Raw genomic sequence first — 16426 nt, 5'->3', positions numbered from 1 at the left:
TGTGACATCTCCTTGCAGTTTTGCTTTGCATTTTCCTGATGATGAGTGATATTGAGTATCTTTTCATGTGTCCGTTTGTCACCTGAATGTCTTTTTGAGAAAAATGTCTATTTAGGTCCTTTGCCCATTTTTTAATTGGATTATTTGGTGGTTTTCGTGTTGAGTTATGTAAGTTCTTTATGTATTTTGAATATTAATTCCTTATTAGATACATCATTTGCAATATATTCTCAGTAGGTTGCCTTTTCATTTTGTTGATGGCTTCCTTTGCTGTAGAAAAACTAAGTGTTAAATTTTAAGTTATAAAGACTTGAACAGCATTCATGAGCAACAAGGCAAGTATAAAAATTACTGAGCAATTCTACTGACGATTCATGAAGTTGACACAGAGAGGGTAAACTGTGTATAAATGTGTTTGGTGGAGATTACAATGTCATTGTTGTTTGTTTGTACTAGTTATGGTGATTAATGAACCTCTGTATCAAGCCTCAGTATCCCCTCCCCTCCAACCTCTGCTTTTTTGGTCAAGTTAAGGGACTGTGTAACTTTTTTGATATAATGCACATCTGTTCACTTTTCTGAAACTATAATAATTGAAAGCGTTGGCAGACAGAGAGCTCTATGTCCCAAAGTGCACAGAGTGTGTTATCTAGTTGTCCCTCCTAATGCAAGAACAAGGGAGTACCTGAACATAGCTTTATCCTCCTGGCCTTATGTGTGGTCTCTGCGAGAGGAAACTGGCTCCATAGTAGAGATTTTTCTTTCTTTCTTTTTTTTTTTTTTGTCAACTACAGGGAATTTTTTATTTATTTATTTTTTAGGTGAATTTACCCAGAGACACTTGGGTATTTTTGTCTCAATAAAAGTCTCTTTTTAAAAAAGATTGACATTTAAAATATTTAACAGTTGTAAGCCTCCGGAACTTATCAGTCAGAAATATAATGGTCATAAAACATACAACAGGATGGCTGTGCTATCCTATGCAACTGAGTAGTAATCCTGTTTAACGGCCCATTTCACTAACTACCTCAACCTAATTAAGAACGATTTTGATTATGGTGGTCTTGTAGCCGACTATTTTTCATGTAGAAATAAAATGTTTTCAGGTGAAAATATTCGTTTTTCATGTGCAAAAGAACATCACAGTTGACCCTTGCACAACCCCGGGGTTGCAGTCACCGATACCCTGCACAGTCACGAATCTGTGTATGAGTTTTGGTTCCCCCCAAATTAACTGCTAATAGCCTAGGATGGAATGGAAGCATTACCAGTAACAGTCAACTCACACATATTTTGTATGTTATGTATATTATATACTGTATTCTTACAAAAAAGTAAGCTAGAGAAAATAACATGTTATAAAGAAAATCATAAGGAAGAGGAAAAACATTTATATATTGTACTGTAATTATCGAAAACAGTCCACACATAAGTGGATCCACAGAGTTCAAATCCATGTTGTTCAGGGGTCAACTGTAACTGATATTTTTTTGGTATCACCTATTAAAAAGTTAATAACTGCGGTGAGCCTCTTGAGGTCAGTGACTGTATCCTGTTAAGCTCTGCAACTTCAACCGCCGTTGCTCTGCTGGACACAATATGGGTATTTTCTGTAATTGTGAAAAAATGCCATCATTCTCCCTTGTTGGAATTAAGAATACATTCAGTGTTTTGAATTATAAAACAATGGTTAATTTATCTTCTAAGCATTTTTGTGTAAGCCCATTCTTTAACTATCTGAAAATTACAGGGATTCTTAGATTTGTAAATGTTAAACTATAATCCACAGAACCATAGTAAACTCCTGAAATTAGTCACAGAACTTCACACCTGTGTGGTTTCTGAAACATTTGTCAGTCTTCACTGATGTTTAGATCCATGACTGGACAAATAGGTCCAAAGAAATAGCAATCTAACTAAAAGGAAATATAAAAACATTAGCTTAATTACTTTATTGTAAGAGTGTAGGAAATTTTGAACCATGGGTGGCAGCCCTGCAATGCATAACAACTCACCTTGCATAAAAATTTATGTATACAAATGAGAAATATATTGCATAATTACAAAAAAAATATGTTTTATTCATTCACTCATTATTGTGTTCATTTTTTCAACTTCAATTGTACAATTATTTACCAACTCAGCCTAATATGTGACAGACACCAGGGTGGTTCACAACTAAAACGTGATAAACCTTTGAAAATTCTATCATAATTAAACTATTACATATACTGTAAAATCTAATTTTTCTATTCCATTTTATTCTTATCAGTCTTAGAGAAAATAGGATAGAAGACACTAAAATAAAATGGAAACCTTTAAGAGTGATTGCATAGTTCACAAGTTGTGCATAATTAAGATGAATATCATATTAGATAAAATATATTTTAAAAGAGAAAATATAAATGATTCTTTGTACAATTGTAGGGTTTTGTTTATTTTTATATTTTTGGCTTTTTGGTTTTAGTTTTTGGCTTATTTGCTTGTTTTTCACATGGGATACAGACTTGAGTGCCCTGTCTGCATTCAAATCTCAGCTCTGTCCCTTCTTTGCTGTGTGACCATCAGCGAGTTACTTAACCTCTCTGATATTAAACTCCCTCAACTATGAAATAGGGATGGTAATAATATTACCTAAAAGAGTTGTATTAAGTGGTTAACATGTAAAAGTCCTTAAAAGACTACCTGAGATGCATTAAGCATTGTTATCTATAGGCATATTATGTGTTTAGCAAGGAAAAAAAAAGTCTTGCAAGAATGCCTAGGTTGGTTGATTCATCCCAAGTCTACTTGGCACTAGCTTTTAAACTCTGAGATAAGTTACTTCTCTGGACCTCAGTTTCCTCATGTCATATTAAGATACTTATTATATTTACCTCTTGGACTTGTTCAAAGTTTGAATGAATTATACACATGAAATGGTTAGCACAGTATTTGACCTATAAGTAAGCCCTCAAAGATTTTTAACTATTACTATTTTTTTTAAGATTTATTTATTCATTTTAGAGAGAGAGAGAGAGCATGTGTGAGTGTGGAGGGAGAGGGAGAGAGGAAGCCGACTCCCCACTGAGCGCAGAGCCCAATGCAGGGCTCAGTCTCACAACCCTGAGATCATAACCTGAGCCAAAACCAAGAGTCGTTGGCTTAACCAAATGTGCCACCCAAGCATCCCTATTACTATTTATTTATTATTTTATTATAGATACAAAATGAAGACGATAATTACTATCTTACCACTTCAAAGGACAATTGTGATCAGTGAATGTATGTGTGAAGATAAGTGAGCAATTTAGTGTAATCCAAAAGTGTGTTTTATTTACTATCTAATACTTTAAAAATTAATTATACTATTGTGGGGGCACCTGGGTGACTCAGTCAGTTAAGCGGCAGACTTGCAATTTCGGCTCACCCTCGTGATTTCATGGTTGCAGAGATTGAGCCCAGACTCAAGCGCCACACAGAGTCTGCTTGGGATTCTCTGCCTCTCCCTCTGACCCTCCACCCCCTTCCACCGTTCACACATTCTCTTTCTCTCTCTTAAATAAATAAAATTTAAAAAAAAATTAATTTACTATTATGAATAATCAGAGTTGAATAAAATTAACTGAGGATATATTTCTTATTGGCATCTTTTCCTAATCTTAGTGGCAAGTTACAAGGCTACTCTGTTGTTTTTTGTTTTTTTTTTTTCAATTTTGGTTGCTAAGTGACCTTGTCATATAATTCAGGAAATAATATACATAAAAGCTACTAAAGTTGAGCACAAATCCTAAACTATTTTTTCATAAATAGCCTGAGCCATGCTATCATGTTAATTGTCATTATTGTATAGTCCCCTTGGTTTTAAGAAATGGAAACAAATTCAGGAAAACTCAATAAAAAGACCACTTCTATAAGCTCCTCTTTTGCGACTCTTTTTAGGTTCCTGATCTGCACATTTGGAAAATTGTCGATCTTAATATCTTTCTTTTACACATATTGTCGATATAAGCCATGTTAGAGGATTTTCAAAATGCAATATTTTCAAATAATTGTTGATTATCAAGTAGAACAGGGTAAATATATGGGTGTGTTTTTCCAGACATTACTATGATAAAAATTTAATGATAATTTGATAAACATATTATTACATATGAAGTTATGCATCTTCCATTTATTTTACTATTTTCACATAAAATCTTATGCATACAAGTCTTTAACTCTGAAAATGGCCATTGAATAATTAAGAAAGTTATTTTATCTTAATTTTTGGTTTCTTAATCTTTTATTTCCAATTAATTTTTTCTTTTAAAGATTTTATTTATTTATTTGACAGAGAGAGAGACAGCCAGCGAGAGAGGGAACACAAGCAGGGGGAGTGGGAGAGGAAGAAGCAGACTCCCAGCAGAGGAGCCTGATGTGCGGCTCGATCCCGTAACGCCGAGATCACGCCCTGAGCCGAAGGCAGACGCTTAACCGCTGTGCCACCCAGGCACCCCTCCAATTAATTTTTAAACGTATTTTCAGAAAAGATATGAAATTTCTCTTTTGGTGATTTCTGTTGACTTTCAACATTTTAAAAAGATTTAAAAAGAGTTAATTTAAGAAAGTATAAGCACACTGTTATGTATAAATGAAATTCTTGAAAGGGAAAAAATCACATTCTAAAATAGTGATTATCATTGCATCTTACTACTAAAAATACAATTGACCTATTTCATAATTTTGACAAAAGGGTCTCAGAATTTTCAAAGACTAATAAAAGGAAATGATGCCAGTCACAAGGAATTTTTTCTAGCTCACTCCTGACATTGATCAACAGCTTGGAAAATACTGCTCTGAATACACTACATTGTAATTTTTCTTTTTTTTTTTTTTTCTTGTTAGGAATCTTTCCCTGAAATTAACAAAAGACATTGATCAGGAAGTCAGGTGTTCCCATATCAGTCGAATGCCCAGCAGTCCATCTGCAGACTGGCCCCTGCAAGGTGTGGAAGAAAATGGAGGCCTCGATTCTCTGCCCTTCAGACTGATGTTACAGGACTGCACAGCTGTCAAGACATTATTATTAAAGATGAAGAGAGTTCTTCAAGAGGTAATGGTTTACTCTAAGATTAATGTCTTTCAGTGCTGGTAGACAGTGGAGTCTGTAGACTGGTTAGTCCCTGCTCTGTTGATAATTAACTGCATGACTCTGGGCAGGGGTCAAGTATCCTCTAGCAGCTTAGCTTTTCTCGTATGTCAAATGAAGGCTGTGGAGCTCCGCTTTATAAGGTATTCTTCTGGTCTAACATTCTAAGATTCTGTGAAGGAATTGAAAAAGAATAAATTGACACCGAACTCAGGCAAAGTTGGTTAAAGAGAAATGGGCATCAGCTGTTAAGCTATGTGTTGTTATAAAGCTATTGAGAGATCTATTAAATGGACTTTTTTTTTTTTTTTTTTTTTTTTTTTAGATAGAGAGAGATAGAGAGAGAGGAGGGGAGAGGGAGAGAGAGAATCCTAAGCGGGCGACACACCCAGTGCCAGGCTCAGTCCCACAACCCTGAGATCATGACGTGAACCAAAATCAAGAGTCCAATGCTCAACTGACTGAGCCGCCCAGGTGCCCCAAATGGATTACATTTTAATGGTATTGAGGCTTTATTTATATGATACCATAAAAGTAGTGTTGTCATTTTTGTCCCAGTAACAATCAGTCTAGTAAAATCTAATCTGAATGTTTGACTGATTTTGCCCACTGAATACAGTTGCCCTCCTACAGTCTGTACTCAGATGATGATTTAGTTAGGAAAATGCATAATGGATTATTTCCTCTTTATGCCCAATAATCAACTATTCTTTAGGATTTAAATATGCTGTGGATTTATTTTTATAAGTACAACAACAGTTTTCTTTGGGGATTTCTATAAACAATATACATATTATTATTATTTCAAACATAAAATGAGAGGTCAGAAATTTTAAATGACTTTCCTCTACTAGGTGTGAATTCAAGACAACAGCCTGAGATTTCTGACTCCAAACCTAGTGACTTTTTACTGTATCCCACTATTGTTCCATTGAATTGTATTAACTCATAGGAAATGATAATAAATAATGTGAGAACAGAAAAATATAACTATTTAGAATGAGTAGTATTATGGTTCCCTTACAAAGATGATCTTTAATAATTTGCTTTTCTAACACTTAGATGATAATATTAATAATAATAATAATAATAATAATAATAATAATAATAATAATAATAATAATAATAATAATAATAATAATAATAATAATAATAATAATAATAATAATAATAATAATAATAATAATAATAATAATAATAATAATAATAATAATAATAATAATAATAATAATAATAATAATAATAATAATAATAATAATAATAATAATAATAATAATAATAATAATAATAATAATAATAATAATAATAATAATAATAATAATAATAATAATAATAATAATAATAATAATAATAATAATAATAATAATAATAATAATAATAATAATAATAATAATAATAATAATAATAATAATAATAATAATAATAATAATAATAATAATAATAATAATAATAATAATAATAATAATAATAATAATAATAATAATAATAATAATAATAATAATAATAATAATAATAATAATAATAATAATAATAATAATAATAATAATAATAATAATAATAATAATAATAATAATAATAATAATAATAATAATAATAATAATAATGCTAGCAGCTACCACTAGAGGCCAGAATGGAATCAAGAAGAGAGAAGGGAATTTAAGGGAAGTGATGGCATAGACTGTTGGGGGCATTCAGTCATGTGTTCTTATCAGCTGTTAGAGTAAAACCTGGAAGAGATATCTGCATTCCATACCAGTTTATATTGCTGGGTGGTTTGGGGTCTAGAATCTATACAGTGCTGTGCAGGAGTAGTGCTTTTATATTTGATCACTGTTAGAATTTCAAGAATTTTATGAGCTGTCAGTTAAGGACAGGCCTAAAAATTAAATTATATAGATATTATATTTTTAGAAGGGTAATCAGTACTCAAAACCCATCATTTCCTATTTATTTTACTATATTCTTCTATTAACTATTTGCATCTATTGGCTCTAAACGTGGAAATACTATATAAGGGCTACTGTGTATATTTTCCAATTTTAGATTCATTTATGTCATTTTGTTAGCTTGAAATCAGTCACGTGGGAGTATTATGCCACAGGAATTGATAAGCACTACAAATTAGGGCTTTTAATTTTTGGTAAGCCTGTTAAATATTTAAGAGCACACTATATGTATTACTATGTGGTTTCTATACTGACAACGTGAGTGTTTTGCTACACCTGTCAAATCTCCGTGAACTTTGGCTTAACATGCAGCCTGAATCTCTGAACAAAGCAAGCTTAGTAACAACTGTTATATTAAAAGATATTAATCTCAAAGTCTGTAGTGTTCAACTATTCAGCTAGAGCCTCTCCTTTGGTCTGAGTTTTAATTAAATCAACAAGTAAAAGGGAAGTAGGAAGAACTGACAGGAAGTGTCAAAGGCTTTCTTAGGGTACTTAATTTTATAATTTAAAAAATATTCTGTGATATTCACTATGGAGTCAGTGCCCTGAATATACTGAGATTGTTGTGATGCTTCCATCTGTCTTTATTCATTAAAGAATATTTGAAGAAACTGACGAGAATTGATTTTTAAAGCTGATGTATAATGAGCAATAATTACATGTTTGTTAAGCCCATTCAGAGAGTGGGGGGTCTTATTCTTTATTGTCAACAAGAAAAGCAATATTATGATATGATTAGCATAGACAACTGTTCTAGTTGTCTTTATAATAGATGCCTTTAAAGAAAATGGTTTATTCAAATATTCTCAGGGCGCCTGGCTGGCTCAGTAGGTAGAGCAGGCAACTCTTGATCTCAGGGTTGGAATTAGAACCCCGTGTTGAGTGTAGAGATGACTTAAATAAATAAACTTAAAAAAAAATGTTCTCTAAGCCAGGAATTTTCAAACGGCAATTTACATCTCATTACTTAATTTGAGTTTAATACCGATTATTCATAAGTGATTAACAATACCTTTTTAATATGGAAGTTACTCCCATTTTAGTTACTTTTTTATGATGCATAGCAGTCATACTTTTATACACAGATTATTTTTTAACTGCAGAAGTTCCCAATTATTTGATTTTTAAAATAAAAAGGAATTAATGAGTTTAATATATCACATTAAAAAATGCTCCTACTTGAGATTTTTCCCGGTGGTGTTCTGTTGATGTCTTAAATTTTAATTTTGAGGTGGGTTAAATGTGGATAATTTGAGTGGAATTTCACTTTTTTTTAAATAATTTTTATTTTGTTATATTAGTCACCGTACAGTACATCCCCAGTTTTTGATGCAATGTTCCATGATTCATTATTTGCGTATAACACCGAGTGCACCATGCAATATGTGCCCTCCTTAATACCCATCCCCGGCCTATCCCAATCCCCCCCACTCTGAAGCCCTCAGATTGTTTCCCAGAGTTCACAGTCTCTCATGGTTCATTCCCCCTTCTGTTTACCCGCCCTTCATTCTTCCCTTCCTTCTCCTCCTGCTATTCCTTATGTTCCTTAAATGAGTGAAATCATATAATTGTCTTTCTCTGCTTGACTTATTTCACTTAGCATATCTCCTCACACTTTTAATTTTGTTCTTCCTTTTTGAAGATCAGTTGCTATTATTAAAATACACATGTATATTTCCAACAACCCCAAACATTAACTCCTTTATTAAAAAAAAAAAAAAACAAAAACAAAAGGACTGACTTTGGGCCCTTAGAAATTCTACTGTCACTTTATTCTTCAGCATTAGTGATAAAATTATGTGACTGTAGCAAGGGGAAAACTATGTCGTTTTATTTCTTCCTTTTTTGTTATTTTTCCACATAATTCTATTAACTGTCTAAGAAGAGAATGTGTTAATATCTACAGAGAAAGTTTCTGTTCTGTTTCCTTTTAGTTTGTTCTATTCTCTTTTGTCACTCTTACGGGATTTGTTTTACTGTAGTAACTAACTGAGAAGGCTACTGGGAAGAGATTTCAGGTGAGATGAGTAGTTTAGTTTCTAGAAAGATAATAGCTAATAAGAATGTTTATCTAAGGTTGTTTGTAATCCCCTACTACCACCCATGCCATTTTAGTTTATATTTTACCAACAAGACCTGGGAATGTACCTAACAAGTTCCCTGAATCATAAGACATTAAAAAGAAAAAGAAAAAGAAAAGGAAAAGGGAAAAAAAAAGAAGAAAGAAAGAAAGAAAGAAAGAAAGAAAGAAAGAAAGAAAGAAAGGTTAAACAAGTAAAAAAATAATATTGTGAGATGAGTCTATTCTCACAATATATAGATTAGTGAAAATCAGAGTACCATTTATTTGAGAATCAATATAATTTACAAAGCCATGAATATTTAGGTTTGTAATTGACTGAAGAGATCTTACCTATTTCCCTTTTTCTTTTCTCAACAACCTAATAGTTCAGACTCTTGAATTTCAAAGGTATTTTTCTTATTTTTAAATTTTAAATATAATTCACAAAAATATGATGAAATTTGGAGTGCTTTGAACTTCACCACTCGTCATTATTCAATGGGCATTTAAGAGTTTTGGGGTTTTTTTTAAGCACATTTTGGTAAAATGATTTCAATGATTTTATAACTAACATCTTTTCTATCAGCGCATCTCAAGAGCAAATGAAAAGCCAATAGAGTAGTAACTCCAGCAATGGACAATTACAAATGCGAGAAAAGCAATAGCGGATAGTCATAAAGTAAGGAAATTTACCAAAAGCAAGCAATTACCCATGTAAATGTAGATAGCGGTCTAATAATTAGACTTCACGTTATATTTATATTTTCAAAATAACAAAATCACAAGTTTCTGCTGTCTGCTTTATGTTTTGTTTGTTTGTGTTTGCTCAAAAAATGTGTTTGAAGTACAAGTTGAGTAAAGAAGTGCCATTAAAACTTCAAACACAAGAAAATGAATGGCTGTACTGTAGATAGATATAAATATAAGACGTATTACCAGAATCAAAGGCCTGTGTTTCGTACTGATGAGTCAGTTCATCAGGAAAACATAATTATACATGTGGATGGCCTGTTTATGTAGCTTTTAAATATATGGTGCAAAAATCTGACAGAACTAAATGAAGAAATAGACAAATTCACATCATAGTTGATTTTAACTCTGTTCTCCCAAGAATTGATAAAACAACTAAAGAAAATCAGAAAAGTTTCAGAAGATTTAAACATTATCAACTTCTTTAACCTCACTGAAATTTATAGATTATTGCAATTAATAATAGAATTATACAATCTTTTCAAATCCATGTGAAACATCACCAAGGCAGAGTATATGCTGGTCATAAAAAAAGTCTCAATAAATTTTAAATGTAGACATCAAATGTATATATACATGTATATATGTGTATATATATATATATATTAGAACAATGAAATTAATTAGAACAATGAAATTAAATTAGGAGTCAGGAATGATAAACTAGAGAAACATCAAATATTGGAAATTAAACAAAAAATTGCTATATACCTAATGGATCAATTTAAAAACTTTGAGGGGAATTTTAAAGTGTTTCAAGTGAGATGATAATGATAATATAACATGATCATCCAAAATTTGTGGTATCTAGTAGTATATATTAGAAGAAATTTGTAGTTTTAAAGTTTATACATAAAGGAAGAAAGTGCTATAATGGATAATCTGAGTTTCTTCTTTAAGAAGCTAGAAGAAGAGCAAATTAAACCTAAAGGAAGGAATAGAAAGAAACATGAAGAGCAAAACTAATGAATTGAAAAAAGATAATAGAAATAGAAAATTTATGAACCCCAAATTATTTTTGAGAACTTAAAAAAAAAAAAGACTGAGGAAGAATAAAAAAAAGATAAGAAACACAAATTACTAATGGCATCAATGAATCAAGGCAGGAATAATCAGTGTAATCCTAAAGACATTGAAAGGAAGACAAGGGAATACATTAACAACAGTATGACAACAAATGTGAGAATATAGATGAAAAGCACAAATCCCTTGGAAAAAATCGAACTTTTCAAAGTGACAAAATAAGAAAGTTAAAGTCTGCATAATCCAATTTCTATTAAAGAAATAGATTTTATTATTTAAAATGAGTCTGAGCCCAGTAGTTTCAGTGCTGAATTCTATCAAATATTTAAGAAAATCTTAAGACGAATATTATGCCCCCCCCCAAAAAAAATCAGGAAATACAGGAATAGAGTCTGTTTCCCAGCCTGTTAGATATGGCCAGCATAAACCTATTACAAACATCTGGCAAAATATTTACAAGTAAAAGGAAATTACAGAAAAAAAATTCCCTTTATAAATATAGATGTGAAAATCTCTTAGAAATTACTAAATGAAATTGAGCAACATATAAATATACGATGACTTAGTTGGTTTTATTACAGGAGTACAAGGTTGTTTAACATTCTGAAACTAATCAATGTAATTCACGATATTAATGAACTAAAAGAAAAAATATGTAATTATATTAATACATGTAGAAAGCACATATGAAAAATATTGAACACCAGTTTACAGGTAAAAATAAAATTCTTAACACACTGGTAGTAGAAGGGAGCTTCTATTCCTACAGTTAATAATCATATTTAATAGCATGAAACTGAGGCTTCTCCCTGATATTATTAGCAGGGTTAAGATGTCCACTTTCACCACTTTTAATGAGCATTGTGTAAAGTCCTAGCTAGAAATAGGCAAGAAAAAACATTAAGAACCTTAAATATTAGAAAGAAAATGTAAAACTACCTCCATCAGTAGATGACGTGGTTGTTTATATTTCCATCCCTAGGAAATATATTAAAAAGTTAATAATAAATCTAGTAGAAATAATAAACCATGAATTTAGCCTGGCTCAGGGATACAAAAATAAAAAAAAAAAATTGCATTGCTCCATAGAAAATAATCTAGTGCATGAAAACAAAAAATGTTTGATATCTTATGGTTTCTGTGGTCAGGACTTTGAGAGCAGCTTATCTACCCATTCTGGCTGAAGGCCTGTCATGAGGTTGCACTCAAAATGTCAGTCATGGATCCAGTCATATGGAAGTTTGACTGTATTTGAGGACTCACTTCCTAGCTCATTCATGTGCTGTTGTTCAGAGGATTCATTCCTTCACTGCTGGTGGCCAGAGACTCAGTTTCTCACCATGAAGGCAACATGGCAGATGGCTTCCCAAGAGTGTACAGTCCAAGAGAAAGAGAATGATACAAAATGAGCAATGTCTTTTACAACTTAGTCTCAGAAGTAACATATCATCACTTTTGTGAAATGTATTGGAAATAAAGACTAGCCTTGTTATTAGTGTGGGAGGACACTATACAAAGTCTAGGTACCAGGAGGTGAAAACACATTGTGGCCTTTGCTGTCCAAGCTACCGTAATATTCCTTTTGTCCCCCAATGATGCATCTCTCACAGTGCAAAGTACACTTACCCTTCCCAAGGCCACCCAAAGTATCATTCCAATACAGCATCAGAATCTCATCATGTAAAGCATGGGAAGTTGTAGGTAAGGCTTAAGTACAGCAACCCAAGTTCAGTTCTCCACTTAAAGACCTATAAACTAATGCATAGGTTAGCAGTTTCTTGTTTTGGGCTTAAAGCCCGGGAATGATTCTTCATAGCTTTTAGTTTTGCCCTCTGTACTCTTGGTTCTACCCTCCAAGTCATTCTTCTTCTTCTTCTTCTTTTTTTTTTTTTTTAATGAAGTTAGGACATGTTCTCTTCTGAATGTTATCCCTTGTAGATGTTGATTTCCAGAGCCTTCTTTTCATTTTGCACTGTTTCTCTCCCTTTAAGTCCAAATTTCAGAGTGTTTCTATGGATAGAATTCTCTTAAATTATTCTTAGATTTCTTGTGAATCTTATTAGAGATTCATCCATTCCATTAGACATTCCATTAGACAAAACTACATCTACAAATCTCTTCAAAGTAAGCCCTTCTTTAACTTGAAGTAGCTGTTGGACAACCCCTTTAAGGTTTTAAAATTTTAATTGTTTGGTTGAGAGGATCTGTGAGACATACCCTGAAACCTTCAACAGGATACCGTTTGGCTGGCTGAACTAGGTATTCTGCAGCAGTACCTTTCTGTCTTTCAGAATAGCTCTATATCTAATAAATAAATTTCTATAGTAATAAAAACTGTTTACATCTGGATTGGTATAGTTGTTGCATAGGCTTATATTTTTCTCAAAGTTCATCAAATTACACACTTAATGTGACCGCACATGGAATGTCATCACAAACTGATAGCTCCATTGTCAATACTTCCATTTTGTGGAATGTCTGTCCTTCCCTTGCAAGACCTGTAAATGAAGTATGACTGTTTATCATGCAGATGAAGTTAGGGCAGTAGTGTCAAGTCTTACAAACTGTTAGGAGAGCTTAATTTTCTTCTCATTTTAATGTAAGTTTAAAAAAAAAGCACTATGACATAATATTGATACAAAACAAAGGATCCATTCTATACTTCTTCTTTTTTTTTTTTTTTGTAAAGATTTTATTTATTTATTTGACAGAGAGAGACAGCCAGCGAGAGAGGGAACACAAGCAAAGGGAGTGGGAGAGGAAGAAGTAGGCTCCCAGCAGAGGAGCCCGATGCGAGGCTCGATCCCAGGACACTGGGATCACGCCCTGAGCCGAAGGCAGACGCTTAACGACTGAGCCACCCAGGGGCCCCCATTCTATACTTCTTGAAGAAATCTCTGGCTTAGATAATGGTGTATCTTAGATTCACTGAGAATGGATAGGTTTCTGAATAAGAATATTCTGCTTACATGAGGCCTGGGTTTTTATGAGGCTATAAAACCTGATCTGGAAAATAGATAAGAAGGAAAAAAGGGTATAATTCCATGGCCCTTCTGTTATTTAAGTAACCTTAACATTCAACAGTCCTCTAGGAGAGATTAGAGAAGGGAGAGAAAACTTATTTCCTAATTCCCAGCCCCATTTCACTAGCAAAGTCCCACTGGACGAAGTATATTAGATTGGTAAAAATCACCAGTGTTTGAAATCATCAAGGTCTAGGGGTGATTCTCACTTCTGCCACTTAATAGCTGCTACAAGTTGATTAAGGTTTGGAGTCTCTATTTCATCATATGCACCTTTACTAAATATCCCATAGGGTTACTGGGACAATTAAACAATAAAATGTATATAACAGTCATCACAGTGAGAGTGTGGGGAAAGTATCCATGATGTGAGCTACTGTAATTATTTTGTTTGTGTGATTTTTAATGACTATGTCAAGTCAGGTGACAAATATGAGAGATTTCTTAAACACTTGGAAATATACTGGTAAATGTTCTTTAGTAGGATAAAGTGTTGTATGATTGAATAATAACTGAATATTAATTGTTGTTAATAAAGGTTATACTAGTCAAAACTAAAGGTAGGCGTATTATTGTCATTTATGGTTTTTTGGGCTTTCAATTGAGGAGGTACATTTGAACTGACATTCTTTGGCTAAAAAGCTACTGCATGTCAATTGAATTTCCTATTTTCAGTCAATATATAAGAAAGGATTTTACAAGTATAAAATGATGGTAGCAGTGAGTTGAGGCAGTGAGAAGGGAAAAGATGTGTGATGTGTTTTGAAAGCAATGCCAACAATAATTGCTGGCAATTGGAATTGGGTGGTGATGGAAGGAGAAAAGCAAGAGTAACTGACAATTGTAATTTGAGTAATGGGCCTGTTCTTGCACTTCCTGAGACTGGGAAGAGTAGGAGAGGAGTAACCTGTGTGAGACAGGAAGGAAACAAGAGTTCTGTTTTGGCCAGATTAAGGTTGAGGTGTTTATTTAGACACACAAAAACATGTGTCAAGTAGAAATTCAAATTAATATGTCTACAAACCCAGAAAGATTGGGGCTAGACATATATAGATGGAATAGTCAAGATTATGTAGATTCTGTTTAAGATGGAAGAGAGAACTTGTACCTAAAACCAGAGCAGGATGCTCCAATATGTAATGATTAGAAAAATCAAGAAAAAGAGTGTCCAATAAGATGGAAAGAATACTAAGAGTGTAATGTCAAGAAGCCAAGAGAAAACATGGCTTCAAGAATGCCAACCTGAGGAATGGTGCTGAGAAGAAAGTATGACAAGAAAAGAAAAGATGAACAATCAATGGATTCTGGAAATCCATTAACTCCAAAAGTATATTACCCAAGCATTAGGAATTTCAGTATGTAAAATGACGTATTCAAAGTGTTCATTTATAAAACAGCCTAGAACAGAAATAATAACCATTTCTATCTGGTTCACAGTAGGTAAATTATTGGTTCATTTATTTACAAGGCATTGGTCTTTGAATAATAAATGTGCTGAAATAATTTTAAAATATATTTTAAAATGGAGTGCCTGGGTAGCTCAATCAGTTGAGCATCCAATTCTTGATTTCGACTCAGGTCATGATCTCAGGGTTGTGAGATGGAAGCCCGGGGTCAGGCTTCATGCAGGGCATGGAACCTGCTTAAGATTCTCTCTCTGTCCCCCACTAAAAATCTATATATATATAGATACAGATATATAATTATATGTATTATTATAATATATATGATATTAAATTATATATATACAAATTAAGGAATGTTTAGTTTTGGAAGGATATTATAAATTTTATTAGGCTAATAAGAATGGTAAACAATTCATTTTTGTGAACAATAAACAATTCAAAACGAAGTTTATTTTACATGTGTACCCTCCATACTGAGGTATTATTTTTCTTTTAAAAACTGTTATTTATATTACTTAAGGTTATGCTGCAGGGGCAATGTAGCATGGTGATCACACTTGTCAGATTTTAGTATCAGTTCTCTCGTGTGACTTTGGGCAAGATGTTAGTCTCTCTGTGAAAATCTGGTCTCTTCCAGAAATGGAATTACTAGTAAGTGAATGTTCAAAATTACTGTATAATACCGTTTTTTCCAAAGCACTTGTACCGCATTACTCTCCCTCTGGGTATAATATATTCATGCAATAGAATGCTTTATGTTCATGTATTATTATGTCACACAAAGAGTATTTTGGGCACAAGAACCAAATCACAGAAAAATTCATACAGAATATGGAGTCAAAAATATGCAAAGTGAAATATTATTAAAGAATACATATATACTATAGTCATGTGTGCATGTGTATATATGTAATATATACTAATATATTAATATATACTAAAGTCACAAAAAGAAGTATGGAGATATTAAGCATAATATTCAAGATAAGATTACCTATGTAGAGTTAGGGAGTGGGAGAGGGGTAAACATGTACAATTAAGGGAAGGGTGACAGAGAACTTTGTAGGTATCATTTATTATATTAGCAGTACACTTCCTTGTGT

At 32.5% G+C, this 16426-nt stretch overlaps 1 protein-coding gene across 2 annotated transcripts in view; it reads left to right on the top strand.

Moving 5' to 3' along the window:
• CCSER1 (coiled-coil serine rich protein 1) overlaps window positions 1-16426 on the top strand; it is a 733960-nt gene that overhangs the window by 444831 nt on the left and 272703 nt on the right. For both annotated transcript variants that reach the window (XM_040625038.1, XM_040625036.1), the window contains exon 6: window positions 4867-5074. In XM_040625038.1, coding sequence (XP_040480972.1) covers window positions 4867-5074 — 208 coding nt within the window. The remainder of the gene's footprint in view (window positions 1-4866; window positions 5075-16426) is intronic.

The sequence above is a fragment of the Ursus maritimus genome, unplaced genomic scaffold, assembly GCF_017311325.1.
Source record: "Ursus maritimus isolate PB19 unplaced genomic scaffold, ASM1731132v1 scaffold_8, whole genome shotgun sequence".
NCBI lineage: Eukaryota > Metazoa > Chordata > Mammalia > Carnivora > Ursidae > Ursus > Ursus maritimus.
This window is presented reverse-complemented; position numbering and strand designations above follow the sequence as displayed.